Source organism: Mirounga leonina, unplaced genomic scaffold (genome assembly GCF_011800145.1).
Source record: "Mirounga leonina isolate KUSES-001 unplaced genomic scaffold, KU_Mleo_1.0 Mir_175, whole genome shotgun sequence".
Lineage (NCBI taxonomy): Eukaryota > Metazoa > Chordata > Mammalia > Carnivora > Phocidae > Mirounga > Mirounga leonina.
In genome coordinates, this window is record NW_023270453.1 from 24,542,260 (window position 1) to 24,565,087 (window position 22,828).

At 52.2% G+C, this 22,828-nt stretch overlaps 1 protein-coding gene across 3 annotated transcripts in view; it reads right to left on the reverse strand.

Moving 5' to 3' along the window:
• Positions 1–5,192: 5,192 nt before the first annotated feature.
• SRL (sarcalumenin) overlaps positions 5,193–22,828 on the reverse strand; it is a 38,179-nt gene continuing 20,543 nt past the window's right edge. For 2 of the 3 annotated variants that reach the window (XM_035022138.1, XM_035022139.1), the window contains exons 2-6: positions 14,713–14,814; positions 13,825–13,920; positions 10,750–10,866; positions 9,589–9,822; positions 5,193–8,429 (exon numbers count right to left, since the gene is read on the reverse strand). In XM_035022138.1, coding sequence (XP_034878029.1) covers positions 7,618–8,429; positions 9,589–9,822; positions 10,750–10,866; positions 13,825–13,920; positions 14,713–14,814 — 1,361 coding nt within the window. In that variant the 3' untranslated portion in view covers positions 5,193–7,617. Of the gene's footprint in view, positions 8,430–9,588; positions 9,823–10,749; positions 10,867–13,824; positions 13,921–14,712; positions 14,815–16,490; positions 17,535–22,828 lie in introns of all 3 variants that reach the window. The other variant, XM_035022137.1, reaches the window with a different exon arrangement.

Here is a 22,828-nt window from a genome sequence, read left to right on the forward strand (position 1 = left end):
TGGGGTCCAGGGCCCGAGAGGGGCCCCTAAGGAGGACCAGACTGCTGAGGTGGGCTTCCTCCACCGCCTCCTTACAGGGCTCCAGCACTGGTCCCCCCCTCGTAGCGGTGAGGCAGCATCTGGGGAGGACAGGGACCCGATGCCCCCCAAGCAGCAGCCCGTGGACCATGTAGGCCGGGTTGCCAAGAGAGGCTCCTTGGTGCCAGGCTCTGGTTTCTCTGTGAGTCCCGGTGCTGCTGCCCGCCGGACCTTCCCTGCTTCTTCATGGCCCCCCTCTGTCCAGAAACTTGCAGTGGCCTCAAGCCCAGACTCCTTGAGCTTCCATTTAAGGGCCAGGTTTCCCTAACCCATCTCATCTCAGCTTGACTCCTCACTGGCCATACACAGATGTCTTCTTTTCTGAGTTCGGGTCCTTGGTCTTTCCCCAGGATCCGTCCCCCTGGTCCCTGCCCTTCCAAACCCGCCCGTCCTTTAGAGTGGAGCTAGAATTCCACTCCCTTTCTAAGCTTGGAACCCCCAGGGTGTCCCAGTATTCCCAGGAGAGTCCTGATGTTATTAGGTAAAGGGATTCTCCTCCCCAAAGGTAATCTGTTAAATGTTTAAATAGTCTGTGTGCATGGGTAGAACTTATAAAATAATTACATTTACAAGTGAGAAAGAAAATCATTTGTCCGACCATGTGTCTTGTATTATGATTGGGACATGTGGCCTTGTCATTCCCCAGGATCTGCCTGGTCACTCCAGTTCCATGCCTTGTGTCCCTAACTGGATGGTTAGCCCCCCAGGACAGATATTATGCCTGAACAAACGTGTAAATTCCAAATCTTTTGAAGTTTTGGTGGGAAAAAATTTCAGAAGTTTGGAGAATATGGAAATATAACCAACAAATAATTTTGCACTCATCACAAATACAAAATCACTCTTTTTCATGTGTCAGAAAAATGTAGTGTCCCAATTGCTCTAGGCTCCAGGTTAACACAAATCAGTGTGATTGAATGTAGTAGAAGGGACAGTGGGATGGGTAGAAAATTGGCCCTTTAGTTTGGTTTGTCATGTTTTATTTAGCTGGGTAAACTTGGACTTAACTTCTCTGGAGACGCAGCTTCCCCACGCTGGATTTGGATTTAAGGATAATAAATATGCCTGCCCCATCTAATTTATAATACGATCAGAGTGAAGATCAAATGTGAAATGGAGTTAAGGATTTGGGTTTATTTTTTTTTCTTTTTTGTTGTTGTTCAGGAAATAATCCTTAATAAATTTTCTTTTAAGATGGTTTAGGGGCGCCTGGGTGGCTCAGTGGGTTGTGTCTGACTTTGGCTCAGGTCATGATCTCAGGGTTCTGGGATTGAGCCCCGCACCAGGCTCCCTGCTCAGTGGGGAGTCTGCTTCTCCCTCTGCCTCTCACTCATTCTCTCAAATAAATAAATAAAATCTTAAAAAAAATAAAAAAATATATTTTGGTTTCTTTTTTTTAAAAGATTTTATTTATTTGACAGAGAGAAAGTGCACAAGCAGGGGGAATGGCAGAGGAAGAGGGAGAAGCGGACTCCCCACTGAGCAGGGAGCCCAACACGGGGCTCTATCCCAGGACCCAGAGATCATGACCTGAGCAGAAGGCAGATGCTTAACTGACTGAGCCATTCAGACACCCCTAAGATTTTATTTTTTTAAGTAATCTCTACACCCAACATGGGGCTTGAACTTAAAACCCTGAGATCAAGAGTTGCATGCTCTACGGATTGAACCAGCCAGATGCCCCACCTTAACAAATTTTCTAATGCAGGCACCTGGGTGGTTCAGTTGCTTAAGCATCTGCCTTTGGCTCAGGTCATGATCCCAGGGTCCTGGGATGGAGCTCCGCTTAGCTTCGGGCTCCCTGCTCAGCGGGGAGTCTGCTTCTCCCTCTACCCCTCCCCCCTGCTCGTGATCTCTCAAGCTCTCTCTCCCTCAAATAAATAAAATCTTTTAAATAAATAAATTTTCAAATGCAAATTACGTGTGTTTTAAAATTTCGTTACCATCAAGGTTCAAGGTGCTGACGGACCATTAAAAAAATCAGGCAATTCTGCATTTTTGTCAGTTTCTGAAGAGGAGGGAAAGGCCCTGGGATCGGAAAGACCAGTGTCACCAGATGTGACCCTGGGCAAGTAACCTCGCCTGCCGTAGCGTGAGTCAGGCTCAGATGGAATTTTGGCCCTCCCACCTCCACATGCTGCCTCCGCACCGCTCTGACCATCAGTCTCCTCATCAGTAAAATATGAATAATAATAACATGCATGGAATGCTTGCTGTGGGCTGCGTACCACTTCTCGCACACTGCTTGCTTTAAGTGATCTCATCCTCACCTCAGCCCCGCAGAGAGAGGGGCTCTTCGGGTCTCCATTTCATGGCTGAGGACTCTGAAGCACACAGCTGTGTCATTTGCCTGGAGCTGCCCAGCCAGTAAGTGCTGGAGCCCAGGACGAAGCCCAAGCAGTCCGACTCCGGGGTCTTTGGTCTTTTCCGTGTGAGACAGCTCCCTACCTGTGGGGCGATGTGAGCATTACACGACATAATACACATAAAGCACCTATCATGTGGCCTGGCATATGGCTGTTAGAATTACCTCATCATATCAAATATAACTGTGGGAATGTCTATTGGTCTCTAGCCCAGTTCCTGGCAAAAGGGGGACCCTAGAAGTTGGTTTTCTTCCCCCAGTGAAATGATGCGGAAACAGAACATGCTCCACAAGGCAAGCACTCACAGAAAATGCTCATTTATGCATGTTATTTTTTTAACCTTTGGTACAGGGAATAATACCTCAGAACCTGTGGGATACACCTTTGCTACAGGCAAATTCGTGTCTCTACTCTCATTTTCTTGTTTTTCTGATGCTTTTTTATTGCCATCAAGGTTTCCCTAGACTGGGAAAAGCTTGAGCCAAATGTCACAGACAGTAGAATCGGCACGAAATGTTGCCAGTGCTTGTGAGTTTTTGAAGACTCTGACTTCCCCTCAGTTTGCTGAGGGGTTGGGTTGGGGGGCGGCCTACGACTGCAAAGCCAGGGCCTCAGAGGTGTCCTCCTATGGCTGGGTCTTCCTGGGTCTCCCCCCTGGGTAGGGCATCTGGCTCTCCCCATGCACAAACCTGCCTATGCCCAATGCTCCCATAATCTGTCATCCACATGTCATTCATACAATTACTTCTTCACAGCCACACCCACCCCCCCCAAGGACCCTCTACACACAACATACAGTACACAAACACCTTCTTTACTCCCCCCCAACCCCCTTACTCTTTCATTCATTCTGATGGCACGGAGGTAGAGTCCTCCATGCTGGTCACCGTGCTACATACTCAGAGATCTTTTGGCCACAAACACTCACATATACACTGGTTTCCGCACACATGCCAATTTTCCATGCAGGCATTTGCACGCCCCTTGTACATATAACCACAGGTAACCCCCACATATTCACATACATACACACCCCTGTGAAGACACTCGTTCCGTTCAGGCCCCTTAGATCACCTGGCTAGGTTTAGAATGGTCTTTGATTTTGCTTTCTCCATGGCATCTGGCTATCCTCATGGCAGACAATGTAAAGGTGTCAGTAGGGTACAAGGCTTGTGAAATAGCACAATTTTGAACATGCTGGCAAGTTCTGGTGTGTGATGTTTATCTTCAAAACAGACCTCACCTACCTTCTGTTTTCCAGGAAAACGCTCCGTATTTCTCCCAGTCATAGGAAAACACTGGTTGCTGTCATGGGCGGGAGAGCTGACCTGGGGGAGGGCAGCAGTGGTGTGAGCTGGGTCAGGCTACTACGTTGCTGACTGTGGACTGTGGACCCCCAAATCAGGAGGAGGGCAAGGGAAAGGGAGGCAATGAGCCACACTGCCCTACTCATCCCACCCTGAGATCAGCCTCTCCCGACTTAGGAAACCCAGAGCAGGTGGCCACCAATTCCGCATCCTCCCTGTGCTGACCCCCTCACGATGGCATGTTGTTCACTCTCACACCCCCGTATATTTCCAATCTCCCACCGACTCCCCAGGGCCCAGGTCCTTCCTTTGCAAACACGCTCTGAATCAGTGTGAAGTCCTCCATTTCAAAGTAAAGGAGCTCTGCTCGGGGAGTCAAGGACAGGGTAAGGATTAATTAAAAACAAGTACAAGGAGGAAGCCCGGGGTCCTTCTGTGGAGAGCGCCACTTTCAACAGAAGCCAAGGGGAGGCACCGTCCTTACATTCAGGACAGACCCTCCAGCTCCCTCCCCAGAATCTTCAGCTACCAAGTGGGCAGTGGCGTAGTTGAGGACATGGACGTAGCGGCGTCTGCCTCTCAGAGTCTTGGGGACAGAAGCTTCCATAGTTCCTATGAACGGGCTAGTGCCATAGACACCAGGGAGAATGACAGCCAGGGGCTGAGGAGAGAGCATGTCTTCGTTTCCCATCCTACAATGGGAAGCCCGGGTTTCAAGGTCATCTTTGACACTGGGGGGCTGGAAGCAGGAAGGGTCTAGCGAAGAAGGCACGGGGGTGTCTAAAACACAAGTGGGCAATTCGTGTATTGTCGATCTAGCCCTAAGAAACTTAGAAAGTAGCCCTCGGGGTTGGGAAGAGATGGGAGGGATGAACAGGTGGAGTGCAGAGGATTTTTAGGGCAGTGGAAATACCCGAATATTCTATAAGGATGGACACATCATGATACATTTGTCGAAACACACAGAATGCACACCACCAGGAACAAACCCTAACATATGGACTCTGGGTGACTCTGGCATGTCCCCGTCGGCTCATCAGTTGGAACACATGTTCCACTCCACCGGGGATGTTGCGAGTGGGGGAGGCTATGCATCGTGGTGGCAGGGGGTGTGTGGGAAACCTCTACCTCCCTCTCTGTTTTGCTGTGGACCTGAAACTGCTTGAAAAACAAGTCTTGGGACGCCTGGGTGCTCAGTCGGTTAAGCGTCTGCCTTCAGCTCAGGTCATGATCCCAGAGTCCTGGGATCGAGTCCCGCATCGGGCTCCCTGCTCCGCGGGGAGCCTGCTTCTCCCTCTGCCTCTCTCTCTATCTCTCATGAATAAATAAATAAAAAAAAAAAAAAAAAGAAAAACAAGTCTTAATAAAAATCAGTCTACTACTAGATAAAAGGAAGAGGAAGGGATTAGGCTGGCCAGAGACCATGAGAAAGCACGCGGTGTCACAGAGAAATTGAACTTTATTGAGATTTCCTCCCTGATGAAATCAGAACGGCAAGAACACTGGAAACTTTCCACTTTGGAGAGAAACAGCAACTGTTCAGGCACAAATACTTACAGATAACTCCTCTTGGGGGGAATCTCTGGATCCTAAATTTACCCCCAGGTCCCAATCTCCCTCCTCCCCAAAGAGTCAGAATTCTGCTTGAAATCCACATCCACAGAGCGGGGGCCCAAACAGCACTGAAAGCCTAGGCAGACCGGCTGACCAGCCTATGGGCCATTTAGAGAAAAGGCAGGTTGAGAGAGCAGAGGAACGAGTAAGAAAAGGCAAATGGATGGAACAAGAAAGGGAGAAAAGATCACAATGATAATGTCGGCCCCAGCCCCACGAAAACAAAGATCCTGTATGAATGTATGGGCCTCCTTGCACTCGCTTCCCCCAAAGCGACGGGGGCATCGGCTGCTATAACAGTTCTGTACTTTGTACGGCCCCACTGCACGGAGAAAACCTGATATGCTCGAGGACATTGGGAACATTAAGGAGCAAGGTGAGAGGGGATGTGATGGGGAGGTGAGGCAAGGGCTGGTTTTTAATGAGAAGGAAAGCAGCTCGTCAGGCCCTGGTCACCAGGCTCCTTGGATGCCCCAGCAGGCCCCTGGTGCTCTGCTTGGCTCTGTCCTTAGAAACAATATCCTGGAGGCTTTGGGGCCTCTGGATTTCTTGTGGGAGGTTCCAGGTCCTGCTGCAGCATGCACCCGAGTGCTAATCATTCTGGGAAGCAGGAATTCCAAATTCTCCATGGGGACCTAATCTGATTGATCAGCAATTTGCTTCCATGACCTCGTCCTCAGAGTGCCTCCCATCTGCCTTCATCTACGCTTTCCTTCTGGTCCAAGGTGACTCCCTGGTGCTGGTGGGTCCTGACCCAGGCCTCATGGTGAAGCCCCCCAGATGGCTCGCTCCCAAGTGAGGCTGGCTCACAAGGCCGCAGGTGCCACTCCGGGCAGCCCTGGCCCAGGTCTCCTGGATTTGCACGAACTGTTCAACCCACCTACTTTTCGTCAAAAGGCTCCTTCCCTCCATCCCCCACTGCCCTCCGGGGTTGCCCAGCAGCCAGGCAGGCCCCTCACAGAGCATCCTTTCTCCGTGCCCGCTGGCCTCTGCTGTCTTCCTCAGCTCTCTTGGACAAGGCAGTACACGCATATTCACACCCGTCCGTATTTGAAGGCCCTGGCTGCCCTGTGGTATGTTTGGTGCGAATCAGTGTCAAGTTCAGGTGGAAAACCGAATGTGAAGCCTTGGTTGCCACCCACACCAAGTGGCTGGCACTGGTTCTGACTCGTGGGAAATCACTCTGAGTTTTGAGTATTGGCACATCAGTGAATGGAGAAGAAAGGGGAAGCCATGGCATGAAAACCAGGAGGGTACGACCCTTCCGCAGAGCGTCTCTGCAGAGAAGGTTTGGAAACCGCCTCCTCCTCATCTGGGGGAGATGGGCTGCCCAGAGAATACCCTCATGAAAAGGAGCAAGGTTTCCATCATCCCCTCTGAAACCCAATGCCTTTGGGGTCTGAGTTTTCCAAGACATGCAATAGACAAAGACACACTGCAAACCAATTAACCCTCTGAGCCCTTCTGGTAGTTTCACTGAAGTCACTTCCAAGAAGTCAATTACCTGAATGCATGGAACACTCAGCCTCCTCTTGGGGCCGAGAAAGGGACCGAGAAAGGGACCGAGCTTCCCAGCCGGCTTAGAAGACTACATCGGAGAAATGGCAGGGGGGAGGCAGCTCTGTCTCCTAGTCTGGGGGACTCCTGTTCTCTCTTAGCGTTCTGGTATCCTAAACCGTTCCCCTGCCCCGAGAGGAAGCAGGGAGGAGGGCCTGGGGGTAGGCTCGAAACCCAGGTGGATTCTGACCCAAGAGACTGTCCCCTGTTGAAGTCAACCCAAGCGAGGAGCAGGCGAGGGCTGGAGGACCAGCAGGAGACTGCATGGGAGGAAGCCACGAAGGACGTGAGCAGCCCTACAGAAATCAAGTCTTCCCTATTTTCCCAGCTTAGAGGGCGAAAAAGGAATTTCAGCTGCTTTCAGCTGGATGCTCATCACCTCAGTATAAGTTCAGTATACGCTAGAATTTAGCTGCTCTCTGTCCCTTTGCGATAGGACCCAGGAAAAGCAGGCAGGGCTGACCTGCCTCAGTCAGGCCCCCACTGAAGCAACAAGACGAGCACACTATAATTCACAGTTTCCTCTGGCCTCCCTTGACCCGCACCCTCCCCCACCACTGGCCTCAATTAACTCCCAAATCTCCGGCGTGTAAAGATTCTTGCCAGTGTGGCTCAAAGGGTTAATAAACCAGGACTTCTCAGAGAGGACACAAGCTCATCCACCAACAGGAACCCCAGAACAGCGACACAACGACCTAGTGTTTCTTATAGCGATTCTTTGGGGTTTCGCCACACCCTGTTTTGTCACAGTTGAGAGCACCTGGATTCTTCCCTAGCCCAAGGCTTCCCAGGAGGCCGGGGAGCTCCTGCGTGATGGCCCGCTCAATCTTCTCCAGGAAGCAGCCCCCCATATAGGAGCACTGCTGAGACAGCAGCTTGAAACTGGAGATGGGGTTGATGCCAAAGAAGTCCTTGTAGGCCTCGCGGTTGGGAAGGTCAAACTTGCTGACGTTGGTCTTTGCCAGGATGGTCTTGAAGATGTAGAATTTGTCGGGGTCTTCCACAATGTCCTTAAAGACCAGCTCTCCATCACTGAAAAAGGTCATTTTGTCCTTATAAGTCTGCAGATAGCGGTCGACCAGGAGGGCGTGAATGCGGACCCGGATGGCATGCTGGCGGATGAAGGCGATCTTGTTCTCCAACCTGTTCTCGATCACCTGGTTCAGGTCTTCCAGGAGAGAGATCTCTTCCTTGAGAAACAGGTCCCAGTGTGTATCGGGCCTGTAGTCTTGTGGCCAGAAGGAGCTGACGTAAACCCTCGGGGGCTCTGTGACATTGATGAGCGGGGCCAAGCTCCAGAAGAGGGCCCCATAGACCCGCATGAGCATCTGCGTTGCCAGGTTGTCGGCCTTGTTCAGGATGATCCTTATCTGGGACTCGCGTCCCTTCAGCTGGCGGAAGAGCATCTCCAGCTCCAGACCCACGTCCAACTTGGTTGGGTCAAAGACGACAAAGATGAGGTCTGCTCTGTCGATGAACCACTGGCACACATCATTGAAGGGGTAACCTTGGGGGGGGGGGGAGCAAAAAGTCAAGCTGAGCAGGCTCACCCTAAGCCCCTCGTGCCCCCTTCCAGAACCAAACCATTGCCTGGGTTGAAGGGAATAAAGGCAGTAGGGATTTTCTGGGCTTCCAAAGACTAAAAGAATTAATTGTGTATCTCCTGCGCCTTGTCAGCCTTCAGCCAAGAACAGCCCAATCCTTGTTTTAATCTATGGAACCCAAGGCTCCAGGAAAGTAAAATACTTTTTCAAAATGGAGATCTTTCTACTGTCTAAAAAGATATGGGACAGTGGCAAAGACATTGAAGGGCTGAAGTCAGGGAATTAGAAGAATATGAAAGAGAGGATATGCTATTTAGGGGGAAGCAATGTGGAGCTGGCCCAAGACCCAGACTGGAATTTGGGTTCTGCCACTGGCCAGCCCAGTTCCAAGCTGTACCATCTTAGCTACAAAATGACAAGAAAAACAATAATACCTAGGTTGATATAAAGATTATGATGTTGCTATAAGGAAAGCACATAATTAAATTGCCTCTCACACAGTAGGTGCTCGACATATTTTAATTCCTTCCACTTATTTCCAAAATGAGGAGACTAGGAATACCTGTCTTGAAAATTTTCTACAACAATCAACCAGTAATGCATACAATTATCTGATGCATAATAGAAGAATAAAGGTTAATTTACTATTGTAATTATTAGTGACAATATTATTACTAGTAGTAAAATAGTAAGGAAACCAAAATGAGAGTTATAACCATAAAGTGAGATCCACCATCTGGGCCTATAGTCCTACAAATGCCCTGTGATGACTCATCTCTGCAGACAGCCCTGTGTCATGGTGATACTCACTGGCCTCTGTCATAACCACGTGTCTGCTGGGCCCAAAGTGGCACTCCTCTCCCACTAGAAGAGAATGCTGGGAAGTCTAATACAGGCTTCTGGTCAAGCAGGCCTGGTCAAGCAGACACTGGACCAGGAAGAGTTCGAGGTCAGGTTCAAACCAGAACCCAAGTTAACCAGAGGTCAAGTACACATGGACAGGGATCCAATTCATCTTGGACAATGCTGGCCACCTTTCCTCTCCCCAGTCTGCTTACCACCCCCTGTCGAATGGTCTTCTAAGACACAGCTCAAGCTGTTCAGATACAACTGCTCAACTACCTCTTTCTTGCTGCTTGCGGTTCTCAATGATGCCTGGTGTATCCACGAAAGTGACTCGCTCCAGAAGTTTGTGGGGAACCTCGATGCCAATCAGCTTCTCTAGGAAATTCTGGCCAAATTTCTCGAGGGGTGAGAAGGACCGGGCACTGTCGGCAGCCATGACGATACCCTCGATGGTTTTCAGCTTGGGTCCGTGCATGAGGACAGTGAACTCAGAGGTGGTGGGCTCAGCACCTGCACGCATGGGCATGAGGTCAGTCGGGACACGGTCACCTCTGCGACAGAGACCCTACTACAAGGTAAGTGGGTAAGCCAGGGGTTTCAGGGCAGACTTACCCCAAGAACTGGATACCCTGCTTGCTAAGCTAGTGTCTTCTTTCTTCTTTTAATTGTAAAATATATGTCACAAAATTGACAGTTTTAACCATTTTGGGGTGTACAATTCAGTGGCATTAAGCACATTCACACCATTGTGCAGTCCTCACCACCATCTATCTCCCAAACTGAAACTGTCCCCACTCATTCCCCCTTCCCAGCCCCCGGTAATCTCTCCTCTACTCTGTCTCTATGGATTGGATGACTCTAGGCACCTCGTAAGTGGAATCGTAAGATATCTGTCCTTTTGTGTTTGACTTATTTCAGTATAGTGTCTTCAAGATTCATGCATGTTGTAGCATGTTTCAGAAATGCATTCCTTCTTGGGGCGCCTAGGTGGCTCAGGCGTTAAGCGTCTGCCTTCGGCTCAGGTCATGATCCCAGGGTCCTGGGATCGAGCCCCGCGTCGGGCTCCCTGCTCCACGGGAGGCCTGCTTCTCCCTCTTCCACTCCCCCTGCTTATGTTCCCTCTCTCCCTGTCTCTCTGTCAAATAAATAAAATCTTAAAAAAAAAAAAAAAAGAAATGCATTCCTTCTTAAGACTGAATAATACTCCATACTCTATCGTACGGATAGACCCTTTTGTTTATCCATTCATCCATCCATGGATGTTTGGGTGGTTTCCACCTCTTAGCCCTTGTGAGAAATGCTCCTGTGAACACGGATTGTAGCTGCTGATTTCTTGTAATTCTCATCATTCTATTGAAGACACACATGACTGTTTCATCATGCCTTCACATAGGACAGTGACATGCCAACACACAGGCAAGAGAATCCCACTATTACCTGTATAGAGCTGGTAGCGAGTGTCTTCCAACCCGAGGAGGTAGTTTATCATGGTGGATTTGCCAACGCTCCATGGTCCGAGGAACAGCACCATGGGCTTGGAAGTAATCTCCCCATCTGCAGGCAGCAGGAATTAGACATGGAAGTGACTGACAAAGTTTATACAGGAGTGACCCAGTGCTTCCCGCCGCATCCCGCGCCCATCTGACAGAGTTATAGAATTCTACACCAGACCGGGCAGGGTGTGGCAGTCCGTGGCACAGTGTGTGATCACCTAGTTAAAAGATACCAGGAGACGTGATTTTGGCCTTACACAGATCCTTGGCACACGGGCACCAGAAGGAGGTAAGTGACATCAACAAACACACCAACTCAGAGCTCACTGTGGGTGAGGCCTCCTGGTTTGCATCTGGGGGACGGTTCATAAGAAGGGGAGAAGGGAACTACCACAGGGGAAGAGGTTAAAACTCTGCTACCTGGGGGCGCCTGGCTGGCTCCATCAGTAGAGCGTGTAACTCTTGATCTTGGGGTCGTGAGTTCAAGCCCCACATTGGATGTAGAGACTACTTAAAAATAAAGTCTTAAGGGGCGCCTGGGTGGCTCAGTCAGTTGAGCATCTGCCTTCAGCTCAGGTTGTGATCTCAGGGTCCTGGGATCAAGCCCCACATTGGGCTCCCTGCTCAGCAGGACACCTTTTTCTCTCTCTCCCTCTGCCTGCAGCTCTCCCTGCTTGTGCTCTCTCTCTCTGTCTCTCTGTAAAATAAATAAATAAAATCTCTTTTTAAAAAATCCTAAAAAAAGACAAACAAACCCTCTGCTATCTGGATCGGGAACAGAAAAAAAAAAAAAAAGACATGAAAGAGGCTCACACAATCTTAGACATCCTGGACGGGGGCCCCCTGACATCCTACCCCAGGCTCAGCCTGACCCTGGGCTCCGGGCCAGTCTCAAATTAGCCTCCAGAGACCATGACCTATTTGCCAGGTCCCAGGACCAAGCACTGACTAGGTAGTTCTTGGGTTTCTGGGCCCTGTGTCCAATGTCAGGAAGAGCACCCTGCCTGGGCCACACCAGTTGGGGTCCCTAAGAAGGGAAAGCAGAATCCTCCAGTGCTTTCAAAACTGGGGGCCGGGGGACGGGGGGGATGAGACCACTGGCTGCTGACTCGCAGGCGTCTGTTCTTGCAACTCGTCTCTGAGCCACGGCACAGGGGCCAACCCAGTGTCACGTACACCTCAAGTTCTTCAACCTCTTTGTCTCCCTGAGCCCGGCACATAGGCCCTGACAGTAGACACTCTTTTTTTCCATTTTGATGTATTTAATTTCTTGGTTCAAAAATCAGAAGTATAAAAAGGTATAGAGTGAAAGTCTCCCACCCCTGTCCCCAATCCGCTTAGGCCATAACACCCACTACGTATTCTTTCAGGCATTTTAATGCATGCAATCCAAGCAATAGGAGCAGATATCACATTCCCCATCTTTTTTCTCCAAAGAGGAGTACAGTATTCTTCTTGTTCTGCACCTTGCTTCTTGAGGTGCTGGTTTTCTTTCTCGAAGGTGAAACTTAGTCCCAGAAGACCAAGACGGTGTCTCATAAATGGCAGGCCATATATAATTGCCTGAAATTGATACCACGGCCCCGCCCCATTCCTCCCTGCCGGAAAACACACACGATGAGTTGCTGGCATCTCTGGATGTCAGCCCCTGGCTTGAGGACAGGAAGGGATAGGCAGTCGGAGAGGGTGGCAGGAATCCCCAGTTACAACCACAGAGATGCTACAGAGAATGTCTTTGGCCCAGGCCTGGGAGACATGAGGGGAACTGGACCTTCCAGCTCCAGCAGAGACAAACCAGAAACCAACCAGAAACGGGCTCTCTGGGGACTGCTGTTTCAGCTGTCTGCAGCAGGGGGCGCTACTGCCATGTGCAGGAGGCCACAGGTGAGACACAGGGAGGCTGCGAATCCCTGGTGTCTTCGCGTGAGGGCCCTGTTCTGTGAAGCGGGAATAATGGCTAGCCTAAACACCCTACCCACTTTAGAGCCATTGAGAGCATCACATGAGAGAATACAGAAACCCCCAGTTCACAGAGAGAGAGATGTGTAACGCCACTCACCATTCACCCAGACACCACCATGAAAGTTTTCGGAGAGGAGCAGCTCGGGAAAAGGGCACGGCTGCGGGGGAACAAGACTCTCACAGACCATTATCGTGGCCACAAACTGGTCCGACCTAAGGCGACTTGGCAACAACTACGAAAATGCTTAACTCCATTGTTGCACTCGGAAACATGTGTCCTACAAATGGATCTGCACGAAAATACCTAGCAATCAGAGTCGCGTTTGGAACGTTTTTGGAACTGAACGTGGCAAATGCCCGATCATCCGTCAGCTGGACAATGACTACCTAGAGTGGTGCGTTCAGAGGCTCAGAAAGAGCAAAGCACGGCTGCGCACCCACAACCATGCGCTGTGATACCATCGGGCAAAACGCAAACAGAGAGGGACGCGCCTGTGTTTGCTCACAGGCACAGAGCAAATGTCTGGAAGTATTTGCAGGACACTGTAACAGAGGGAGTCCCTGAAGTGGAAGGGGAGACGCTGAAAATCAAGAGAGGGATTTTTATTTTTCAATCCATACTGTTTTCCACTATTTGATTTCTTTTTGGCAACAAGTATCCCTTGTTTTTATTATTCTGATAATGAATCCAGACCCAAGGAAAGCCAACTGAAGAAGTGATAAGGAGGAAAAAAAAAAAGGATTCCGGGCAAATTAGGGAACTTGACACATGACTTCTTCGCAGTCAGGGGCCCTGGGGGGCTGTTCAGCACAGGAGGGATGGAAACTGGGAAACCATGACTGTGCTACTGAAGCATGAGCGCACGCAAACAACGTGGTCTCCACCAAACCCTGTGCAGATATGGGTACCCTTGCAGGGGAAGGATGATCCGGGGACCGAGGCCTCCAGGCGGGATCTAGGAGAGCTCAGCTCCACGTGTCCTCACGCCCACCACTCACACAGCTCAAGAGGGACAGGGGAGGGGCTCTAAGCAAACAGCATCAGCCACGAGGGTACCTGTGATCTCGTGCTGCCGTAGCTCGTTGTATTTGTAAGACTGCTCCAGGGGCTTGATGGATGAGTGGTAGATCTTTCGAAGCCGCTGCAGCACCGCTGGGGGCAGAGAAGGGTGAAGGGAGAGGGTGAAGGAGAGGGTCCAGGCTCACTCTGCAGGACCCCTCCCCTCAGCTGGCAGCCTCACTCTACGGCCATACATTAGCATTCCTGGAGGGACCTGGTCCACATTCCAACCCTCAGAAATCGTTAACCAAAAGGCATTCCCTCCCACCCTCAAAACCTCCTGCACTTTTTTTTTTTTTAAACCTGATCCTCTTCTCCCTCCAGGGAGAAGCAACTCCCAGGGTGAGGCAGGGAGCCTGCAGGGTGTGAGGCCCAGAAGGAGGAACTGGGGCCCCAAGCCAGGCTGTCTAGACCCGACCTTCTCACTGCTCCCCTCTAGCTGTGCGCCCCATGAGACCCGTGCAAACCCGAGGCTGCTCCGAGCTCCAGCTAGCTCCTCAATGAAGAGGAGACATGAGCCCCACTGAAAGCCTTGGGTTATTCTGAGGATGAAGTGCCAGGAATAAAAGGGCTTTATAAACTGTAAAAACCAAAGCAGATGGGATGAACTCTCATTAGCAAACCTCCCTGGCCACGGCATGAAGGCTGGTACCTGGCCCCTGGCGGCAGTACTGGGATTTGTCCTCGACCCTGGCCCTGTTCCCTCTGCTTGGATCACCTCTCCTCCTCCCTGCCAATCCAGAGCCCCCATCCAGGCCTTGGACACTGCTCTGGGAGCCTCTTCCACAGAGCCCCCCATCTCCAGGGCTCTCAGCCCTGGGGACCTGTCGGCCTCAGAGCCCAGCCCTGGACCCAGCCCCAGTCCCAAGTCCTTCCTCTGGTTACCAGAGTAATCATCCACTGGCTTGTCCTCATTCAGCATCAGAGTTTTCTCAATGTGGGAGCGGTCCCTCATCGGGGCTTCTTCACTCACATCCTCTGCCTCTTCTGGGGAGAGAAGCACAGAGCAGCGTTAGGGCAAAGCTAAGAGCTGGGCTTTGCTCTTTGCAGGAAAGGGCGTAAGGAAGTGCTGCAGGAAGGCTTGCCAAGTTCAGCTGAACCGAGTTCTGTCTCGAGGAGACTCTGAAAATCCAAACTCAACTTCTGCTAAACTCCATGATCCATTTCACGTATTCAACAAATACGGACTGAGTACCCACCATGGGTCAGGACTGAGCTCCATGCTAGGAATGCATTGGTGCCCAAAACAGACATAGCTCCTGCCCTTGCGGAGTTTTCGGGGGAGAAATCATCTTGAAAGTAAGGTGATAATTACAGTTAGTGTTGTGGCTACGGCAGGAAAGATTCCAGAAGCTATGGGGGCCTAAGATGTGTGCCTACGAAATCTCAGCTGGGGAGTCAGAAACCCTCCCTGGGAGCTGAGCTCAGAGGGGAGGAGTTCAGGAGGTAAGATGGGGGCAAGAGACAGGACCCGTTTATAGGAGTCTGCGTTACTTCCTAGGAGCACTGGCAGCCGGGGAGGGGCTCTAAGCAAACAGCTGACCTGACAAAAATGAGCATTTTATCAGGATCACACAGGCTACTATGGGGCTTGGGTGGGAGGAGCTGCAGCTGGATGTCTTGGGCCAGAGGGGGGGAGGGCAACCCTCACTTCTGACCAAGTGGGAGATGCCCTGGTGACCCCCTGCAGGCTCCCAAGGAGGGGTGTCCACATTGTAGGCCTACCGAGTGGGATGGACTTGGGCATGAGGGGCAGGGGAGACCAGTTCGACAAGGGATGGGAGCAGAGAAGAATCACTGTGCCTCATGCAACACCTCAGGAATGTGATTCTCCACCAAGATCTGCCGGGGCAGCCCAACCCCAGACGCAGCACAGAAGGAACAGGGGAAAAGGGGAGCCAGTGGCTGGCTGCAGGCCCTTCCCCTTGTGGAGGGTGCAAGTGCCCAATAAGCAGTGTGGAAACTAAATCCTGCAAGGAAATCTGTGGGGGAGCCATGCTGGAAAGTGAGGACTGAGCTCAGGTCCTCCATCCTGAAGGCCGCTCTTGGTCCAGGCCAGCATATTCGGATGTGGCCTGGGGGGGCGCCGGCCATCCTTAGGATGCACTACATCTCCAGTGATGGCCCTGCCCTCCCCTGTGCCCCATCCCCCAGTCCTGCAGGACATCAGTCCCAGCCAGCCTAAGATTTCTTATCACCATCCTGACCCTGGTCCCCGTCCACCCCACCGGACCCAGCCTAGTCTTCAAGGGGAGAACCCAGGGAGCTCCAGAACACACCATACCCACACCTCTCTCCACCAGCCTGCCACCACAGGGCCCCAAAACCTGCCACTGTGTCCCATGTCCTTCAGGTTAAGGCACTGGCCCACATTAAAGTAGATTGAGGGACCCTAACAGGGAGGCTCCAGAGGGCCTCACTTGGAAGTGACCAGGTTATTCTGGGCCCTACATGGTGCAGCCTCCCACTGGTCCCTCCCAACAGGGTTTAGTGGCTCATGAGCGGCCCAAAGGCACCCCATGGGCCAGGCATCCTGGCCGGGGCCTCCACCCAGCAAACCCGGAGCTGGCTGGGTGTTCTCCCGCCCCACCCTGCCCCTGCCTGTCCCACCACACACAGGTCTTCCAAGAAGAGTGCTGAGAGCTATCCTGGAGATCCCCTACCCTGAGGCCCCTCCTTAGACTCCTCTGCCTCGTCCCCCTCGGGCCCTGTATTTAATTCCTCGGAGCTCAGCTGGGTCCCCTCGTCATCTCCAGGGCTCTTAGTTCCTGCTGCTTCCTGGGGTTCCTCGGCTTCCTCCGAAGCATCCCCTGCTTCTTCTGAACTCTCCCCATCACCACTCTCCTCCTCAGATTCTTCTTCTGATGGAGCTCCTCCTTCCTCGCCTCCACTATGGTCACCACTCTCTTCTTCAGAGGAGGCCTCGTCCAGGCCCTCCTCGGTTAGCCCTGGTGCCTGGCCCTCGGGGGGGTGGTCCTCCTGGGCGCCCCCTGCCTCGGAGCTCTGTGCATGGCCGGTCTCCGAGGCTGGGCTGGGGCTGGGCTCCCCCCGGTCCTCGGCCCCTTCCTTGGTTTCTGTGTCCATGTCCAAGACTCCATCTGGCACTTCTGGCTCCCAATCAGGCCCTGGGCTGTCCTCCTGTCGTGTCTCAGGGGCGTGGACCTCCGTGACCTCCATGCCAGGAGAAGCTCCCAAGACTTCCGGCTGTGCAGTCCCTCCTGCTGCCCCCTGCGCAGGGTGGTCCCCTCGGACCTCCTCAGCTTCCTCAGGGACCAAGCCACTCCCAGCCTGCCCTTTGGCCTCCCCGGCAGCCCCTTCCTGTCCTGGGCCCTTTCCCAATCCCAGCTCTTCTCCAGGCCCGCCCTCCCCTTCTGTTGGAAGGGTGCTGGCTCCGAGTGGGCCCACTTCTTCCTCCCCAGACCCCGCAGGGTCCCCAGGGGCAGCTGACTCTGAGGCTGAGGAATTGGAGAGGCTGACTTCAGGACCAGAGCCTGGGCCGTCACCGGCAGGGGCCCCAGCGGCTGTCTGCTCCGAGCTCTCAGCCTCCCTGCCATCCGGGGAGTGAAGGAGCAGGGTCTTCTCTCGAGGGGCCGCCTCTGCATAAAGCGCCCTTTCCTTCTCCTCTAGACTTGCTTCTCCAGCAGAGAAATGATTCTCCAACAAATTGCCAACATCTTCTGTGCCACCCGAAGCGGAAACTTGCAGTTCTAAATGATTAGAACACCATTGGTCAGTTTCACAGGGTTGGCACTCACTCCGCTTCTCTAAAGAGTCTAACACAACCTAGCTCCTGTCCTCCGGGAGTGAGATGTGGACCTCCCTCCCTGGTCTTCTGAGGCAAGCAGAGCGGGTGTTACTCGGCCTCCCTCCTACCCACTGTCCATCCCTCGGGGAGTGAGCGGCTGAGCTGCCCCGAGAGCCCCACCTCTCAAGCCTCCACTGGGTCCTGATCACCACAAGGAGGGAAACTCAGGGATCCCTTGCGGCAGGCACGTGCAGCCAGGCTCACCAGGAGATCTTTCCACGATAGGACAGATGCTTGGACATTCCACCCCCTCGTCAGTTCCTAGAGTCATTAACCGGCATGCTTTTTATACTGCTATCAGCAAAGGAGTGAAAACAGGTGTGTTCGGGCCAGATCATCTCAGGTTACAGGGCAAGTACTTAGGGGATTACTTGTGGCTCTCGGCCTTATTAAGTCACACATCCAACTCTGTCCCCTTAAGGGCAGGCATTTGCTGGCCTTGCTAGCTTAAATTAGAGGGAACATGGCCTGAGGAGGAGGAGATACCCAAAACGGGCAGGGCTAGGCCTTCCGGGTGGCCCTAGCCAAACCCTTCCCGAGAGGATCCCCTTCTAAGGGCCCATGGCTTTACCAAGAGAGCTGAGGGCACAGAGAGAGCAGAGCAGGAGTGAGGGGGAGACCTAGTCTGTGCCAGAGACCTCTGTCAGGGGATAAGTGGGATTTATGTGCAAAATGGGGCTAGGGGAGAGGATGGGTTCTATGCCTTCTGTCCCCTCCTACCCAGGCTGGGACCTGTTTAAGGAGGAGGCTCCAGGAGGGGGACGAGGGAGGACTGGCCCCCTGCCTTGGGGTAGCTGACACAGCCCCGGGGACTCCCTTAACTCACAAAAATGCTTTCTGAGGAAGTGGCATCCTACCTCCGCTGGGGACAGCCATCTCTGCCTCCCACAAAGAAAAACCACATCTTGGGGTGCCCCTCTTGCCTCAGGGTACCCACCCACCTTGTTCCCTGAAAGCTGGGGCAACCTCCAGAGGCCAATAACAAATATTTTCTCCCCACAGCAGCAACCTGCTGTCAAATTCAGAAAGAGGAAATTCGGGTGCCTTTATTTATAAAGGAGCGGCTTACACTGATAGGACTCTTTCCAGTTCACGACCTCGACTGATCTCCTTGATTACCATCAGACACATTTCAGAAGGTCTAGAGAAAGTCTTTGACTTGCCTAAGACAACAGGTGGCTAATGGGTGACTGGAACACAGAACCGTCTACTCCTCGTCCAGGCCTCCTACACCAACCTGTGTTCAGGGGTGCACAGGGGAACCCCTTCTCACTGGGACCTCGCCCCTCCCTGCATACACCTTCTCTCCACGTCTGGACTACAGGAGCCAAGGAGTTAATAATCCTCCCTGTGTTCCCCAGTGCCCAGCCCACAGAAAGTGCCATGAAGAGGTCTGTGGTGACATCTGGGTACAATAAGAATCTCTGGTCCCTCTGGGGAAGAGCTGCATATTACCCATTAAAATTTTCTTTCCTTATCTGTTAATTCTTCTGCCTGCATCTCCATCCCCCCATCCCCACCCCCAACTCCCTAGAGAAAAATCTACTGCAGGAAATTGGTTAAACCCAGAGACTGACAGTCTCTGAGCAGCAAGATACATGTAATATATCTCATATAAGACACATTTGTACAATTATTCAGTATGCCAGGCAATGCTTAAGCATTTTATGTAAATAAGACATTAATTGATCTTACTCGATTTACTTCATTTCACTTGCTTCTGGAAGACAAGTCTTACTCTTCCCCCCATTTTTACAGCTGAGAGGTCTGAAATCTGAGACACTGAATGCCTTGCCCAACACACAGCTGGCAACTGGCTGAAGCCATTTAACTACAGAGCAGCAAAGGAGGCTGCCTGGCCCTACAGTGGGGTGGTACACCTATGCTACTCAGGGCGTGGTCTGGGCACCCACAGAACCAGCATCACCCGGGGGGCTTGGTAGAGATGCAGACCCTCGGGCCCCAGCTCAGACCCACTGAATCAGAATCTGCATTTTCACAAGATGCCCCAGTGATTCGTTTCCACATTAGTTTGAGAAACACTGGTCCATACCACCTGATAAAAATGCCTCTGACCCAGCGGTTCTGGGCACTGACTGCACACTGGAATCACCCAGTTCTTGGTGTCACTCCTCCCCCCACTTCAGAGGTTCTGATTGAATTAGGCTGTATCCCCAGCATCGTGATGTTAACAAAAAAAAAAAAAAAAAAAAATCTTGGGTAATTCTACTAGGCAGCCAAAGCTGCAAACCACTAATAAACCACTAATAAACTACTAATGTGCCCACTGGGGGCTCCCAAGTTGGATGAGACACCCAAGGCTTGGCATTCACCCTTGGAATAGCAATGGTCCAGGCTTCTCTGGTGAATCTAGCCCTTTCCACAGGCCCCTATTGCCCTCTAGTATTGATGATGATGATGGTAGGGATGATGATGATGGTGATGATGATGATGATGGTGACGGTGGTGATGGTGGTGATGGTGAGGATGGTGGTGATGAGGGGGATGGTGGTGATGATGATGGTAAGGATGGTGGTGGTGGTGGTGGTGACGATGATGGTGGGGACGGTGGGTGGAACACACTCTGGGTCTGACCACCTGTGGTGTTTCTAATATTCTCAGAACACCCTCTGTCCCTGGTAAGGCTGAAAGGCCTACATAATCCCAAGGGAGATGAGGACCCCAGACTTTGGGGGCTTATCATGAACTTTACATTGTTGTGTATTTCCACTCCTGGGCCCCAGACAGGAATCCAAATGTGTGCATGTATGTGTGTATACATCCATACTCTTCCCTGGTTTTTATGATTTAGTGTCCAGCTGTCACTGACCTGCCAAGCAATTTGGAGCAAAAAGACCAAGGGTGATGCCTTCATGCCCTGTGACCTTCCTTCCCAGACTAAAAATAACTCTGATGGAAAATCTCTCAATGAAACAAGCGGTGCCATTGGGCCCCCAGAGCCCAATCCCCAGGAAGCAGCTGTGCCATTGGGCCTGGTATCTCCTCTGGGAGGCAGTCAGACGCTTCAAGAGCCTCTGATTAAATTCAGTTCAATTCCATGAAATTAAATCCAGTGTCTTCCCTCCCTCCCTGATCTCCCCAACATCTAGCTGAAGCCCCCTAGTGGCCCCTGGAGGAGGTGGGGGAGGGCACAGGGCACCCCAGGCACCGTGCAAGGGTTGGGAGCCTGGTAAGATGAGTCTTGGTCTACCCCGGGACTCACAGTGCTGTACCAAGTGCTGCCAAGGCAGCCGCCCTGGCCTGGACAGGCCTGGGTGCTTACATCAGACTACACGAATAGCAAGCCCCCAGCTCAACCCCACAGATCACGGGAAGGCCCGCGTGCCGCGCAGAGCATGGCATAAACCAGTTCTGCTTTCTCTCCCGACACTGCCTCTGCTATCTTTGGAGTCAGCCTTTCGGCAGCTTGCCACATCCACAGCCCCAACAGGGGCTCCAGGCTCAGTTCCTCTCTCTACTACCAACAAAACACCTGATTTTTCCCCAGCTCCTAACCCATTCCAAAGCACTTCCCACATGGACTCAGAACTGTGGAGTCACCAGGGGCCTTGCCGAGTCCAAGTGCAGTGGGGGGAAGCTCTGGCAGGGAGCTTTAGAGACTTTCCCAAGGTCAGGGTAGGGTTGGGACAGAGCCCAGGTTCATGGCTCTCAGTCCACAGTTCGTTCTGCCCCCACGGAGTTTGCAAATCACGACCCATGAAGGTTAGGGCTCCACCGACGTGCCTCAGAGGTGTGGGAAGATGAAGGAGCTGGGGTTCAGCCACCCCTTTATCTCTTGCCAGGTGCTTCCCTTGGATCTGTCTGTGCCTCCCAGGGACAGGATGGGGAGGGCCTAAGGATGGGGGATGACAGCCACTGTTCCTGCCTCTCCTGCCTTATCCCTAAAAATCCCACTAGCCTCCTCTTGATCATTTTCCCCAAAAGCCCAAGGAGCCCCCACTACAGCATCTGTGACTTTGCTGACCAACACGTGCCAGGCACTGAGCTGGGCGGTGTCTCGCCTTCACGCAGAACTTCACGCTTCCCAAAGCAGTTTTACGTTCCCCTTCCCTCCTCCCGGCAGCCCTCTGAGTCATGGGAAGCAAGGACTATTAACCTCTGAGAAAGCGGACACAAGGAAGTCAAGTTGTTTGCCCAACAAGCATTCCAGGAATGGGCTAGAGCTCGGGCCAAGAAACCAAGCGGAGCTCCCTGGCCACGTGCGGGCGGCACCCAAGACCTGCGGGGCTTTCTAAGCACAGACGCCCAGTCTCCAAGGACGGGACAGCGTGAAGCTGCGTGTTGCAGAAGGTGATGCTAACGAGCACCAACATTTGAGAACCACTGCTCTGAGCCACCCTCAGTGCCAGGTGTCAGGGAGTCTGTGTTGAAGCTGGAGATCGGGAGAAGAAAGGTCAGAACCCGAGATTTTGTTTGGCTGACCTGTTCTGATCCCACCTCTAGGTGCTGAATTTATTCAGTGCCTCCACGGAATAGAAGGTAACTCAATCCCACCTGTCCAAGACTCCTTAGCACATGTTTCTAAGGCTCTGCCAAGGTTATCCTCCATGTGTCTTTTCATCCATTTGAAACTACGGAGTCCAAGTCACACACAGGCAAAATATCTTTGGCGGTCACGCATACACAGTTACGCAGATGAGTCATCCGTAATAAGGCCCCAGGGGGACAATCACTTTCTAGTTCTAGCCTTGGACACATCTGTATCCAGGAGTCAGGAACACCAGTCTTGCATCCAGAGGGTCCCAGGTCTTTCACCAGGCTGTCCTTCACCCAAACACACAGACAGCTCATCGGTCGTGCCTCAAGTGCAGCTGAGAGCCCTTCAGAAAGAGTTTGCAGATCCAGAGTGGCAGACCCCTCCCGCGTCCTTGATCTTGTCTCTGAACACTCCTGGACTGGGCCAATGGTCAGCAGCTTCTTTGGGGGTCGCATTTTTTTCTTGACCTTATTTACAGAGTAAATGTTCACCACTCAGGGCCCCTTGTTCTTTGGCTTTTTGGATGAGGCTTCAGACAGCTTTGCAGATGCCCATGCTGAGGACCCTAGAAAGGAAGTGTCCACATCCTCCCATAACCCCAGGACCCTCTCTCTCGCCATTTGGTTGGCCTTTACCTCTTTCCCCCCAGACAAGGGACCCAGGGCACAGTGGGCAAGGCAGCCATCCTGGGAAGGTTC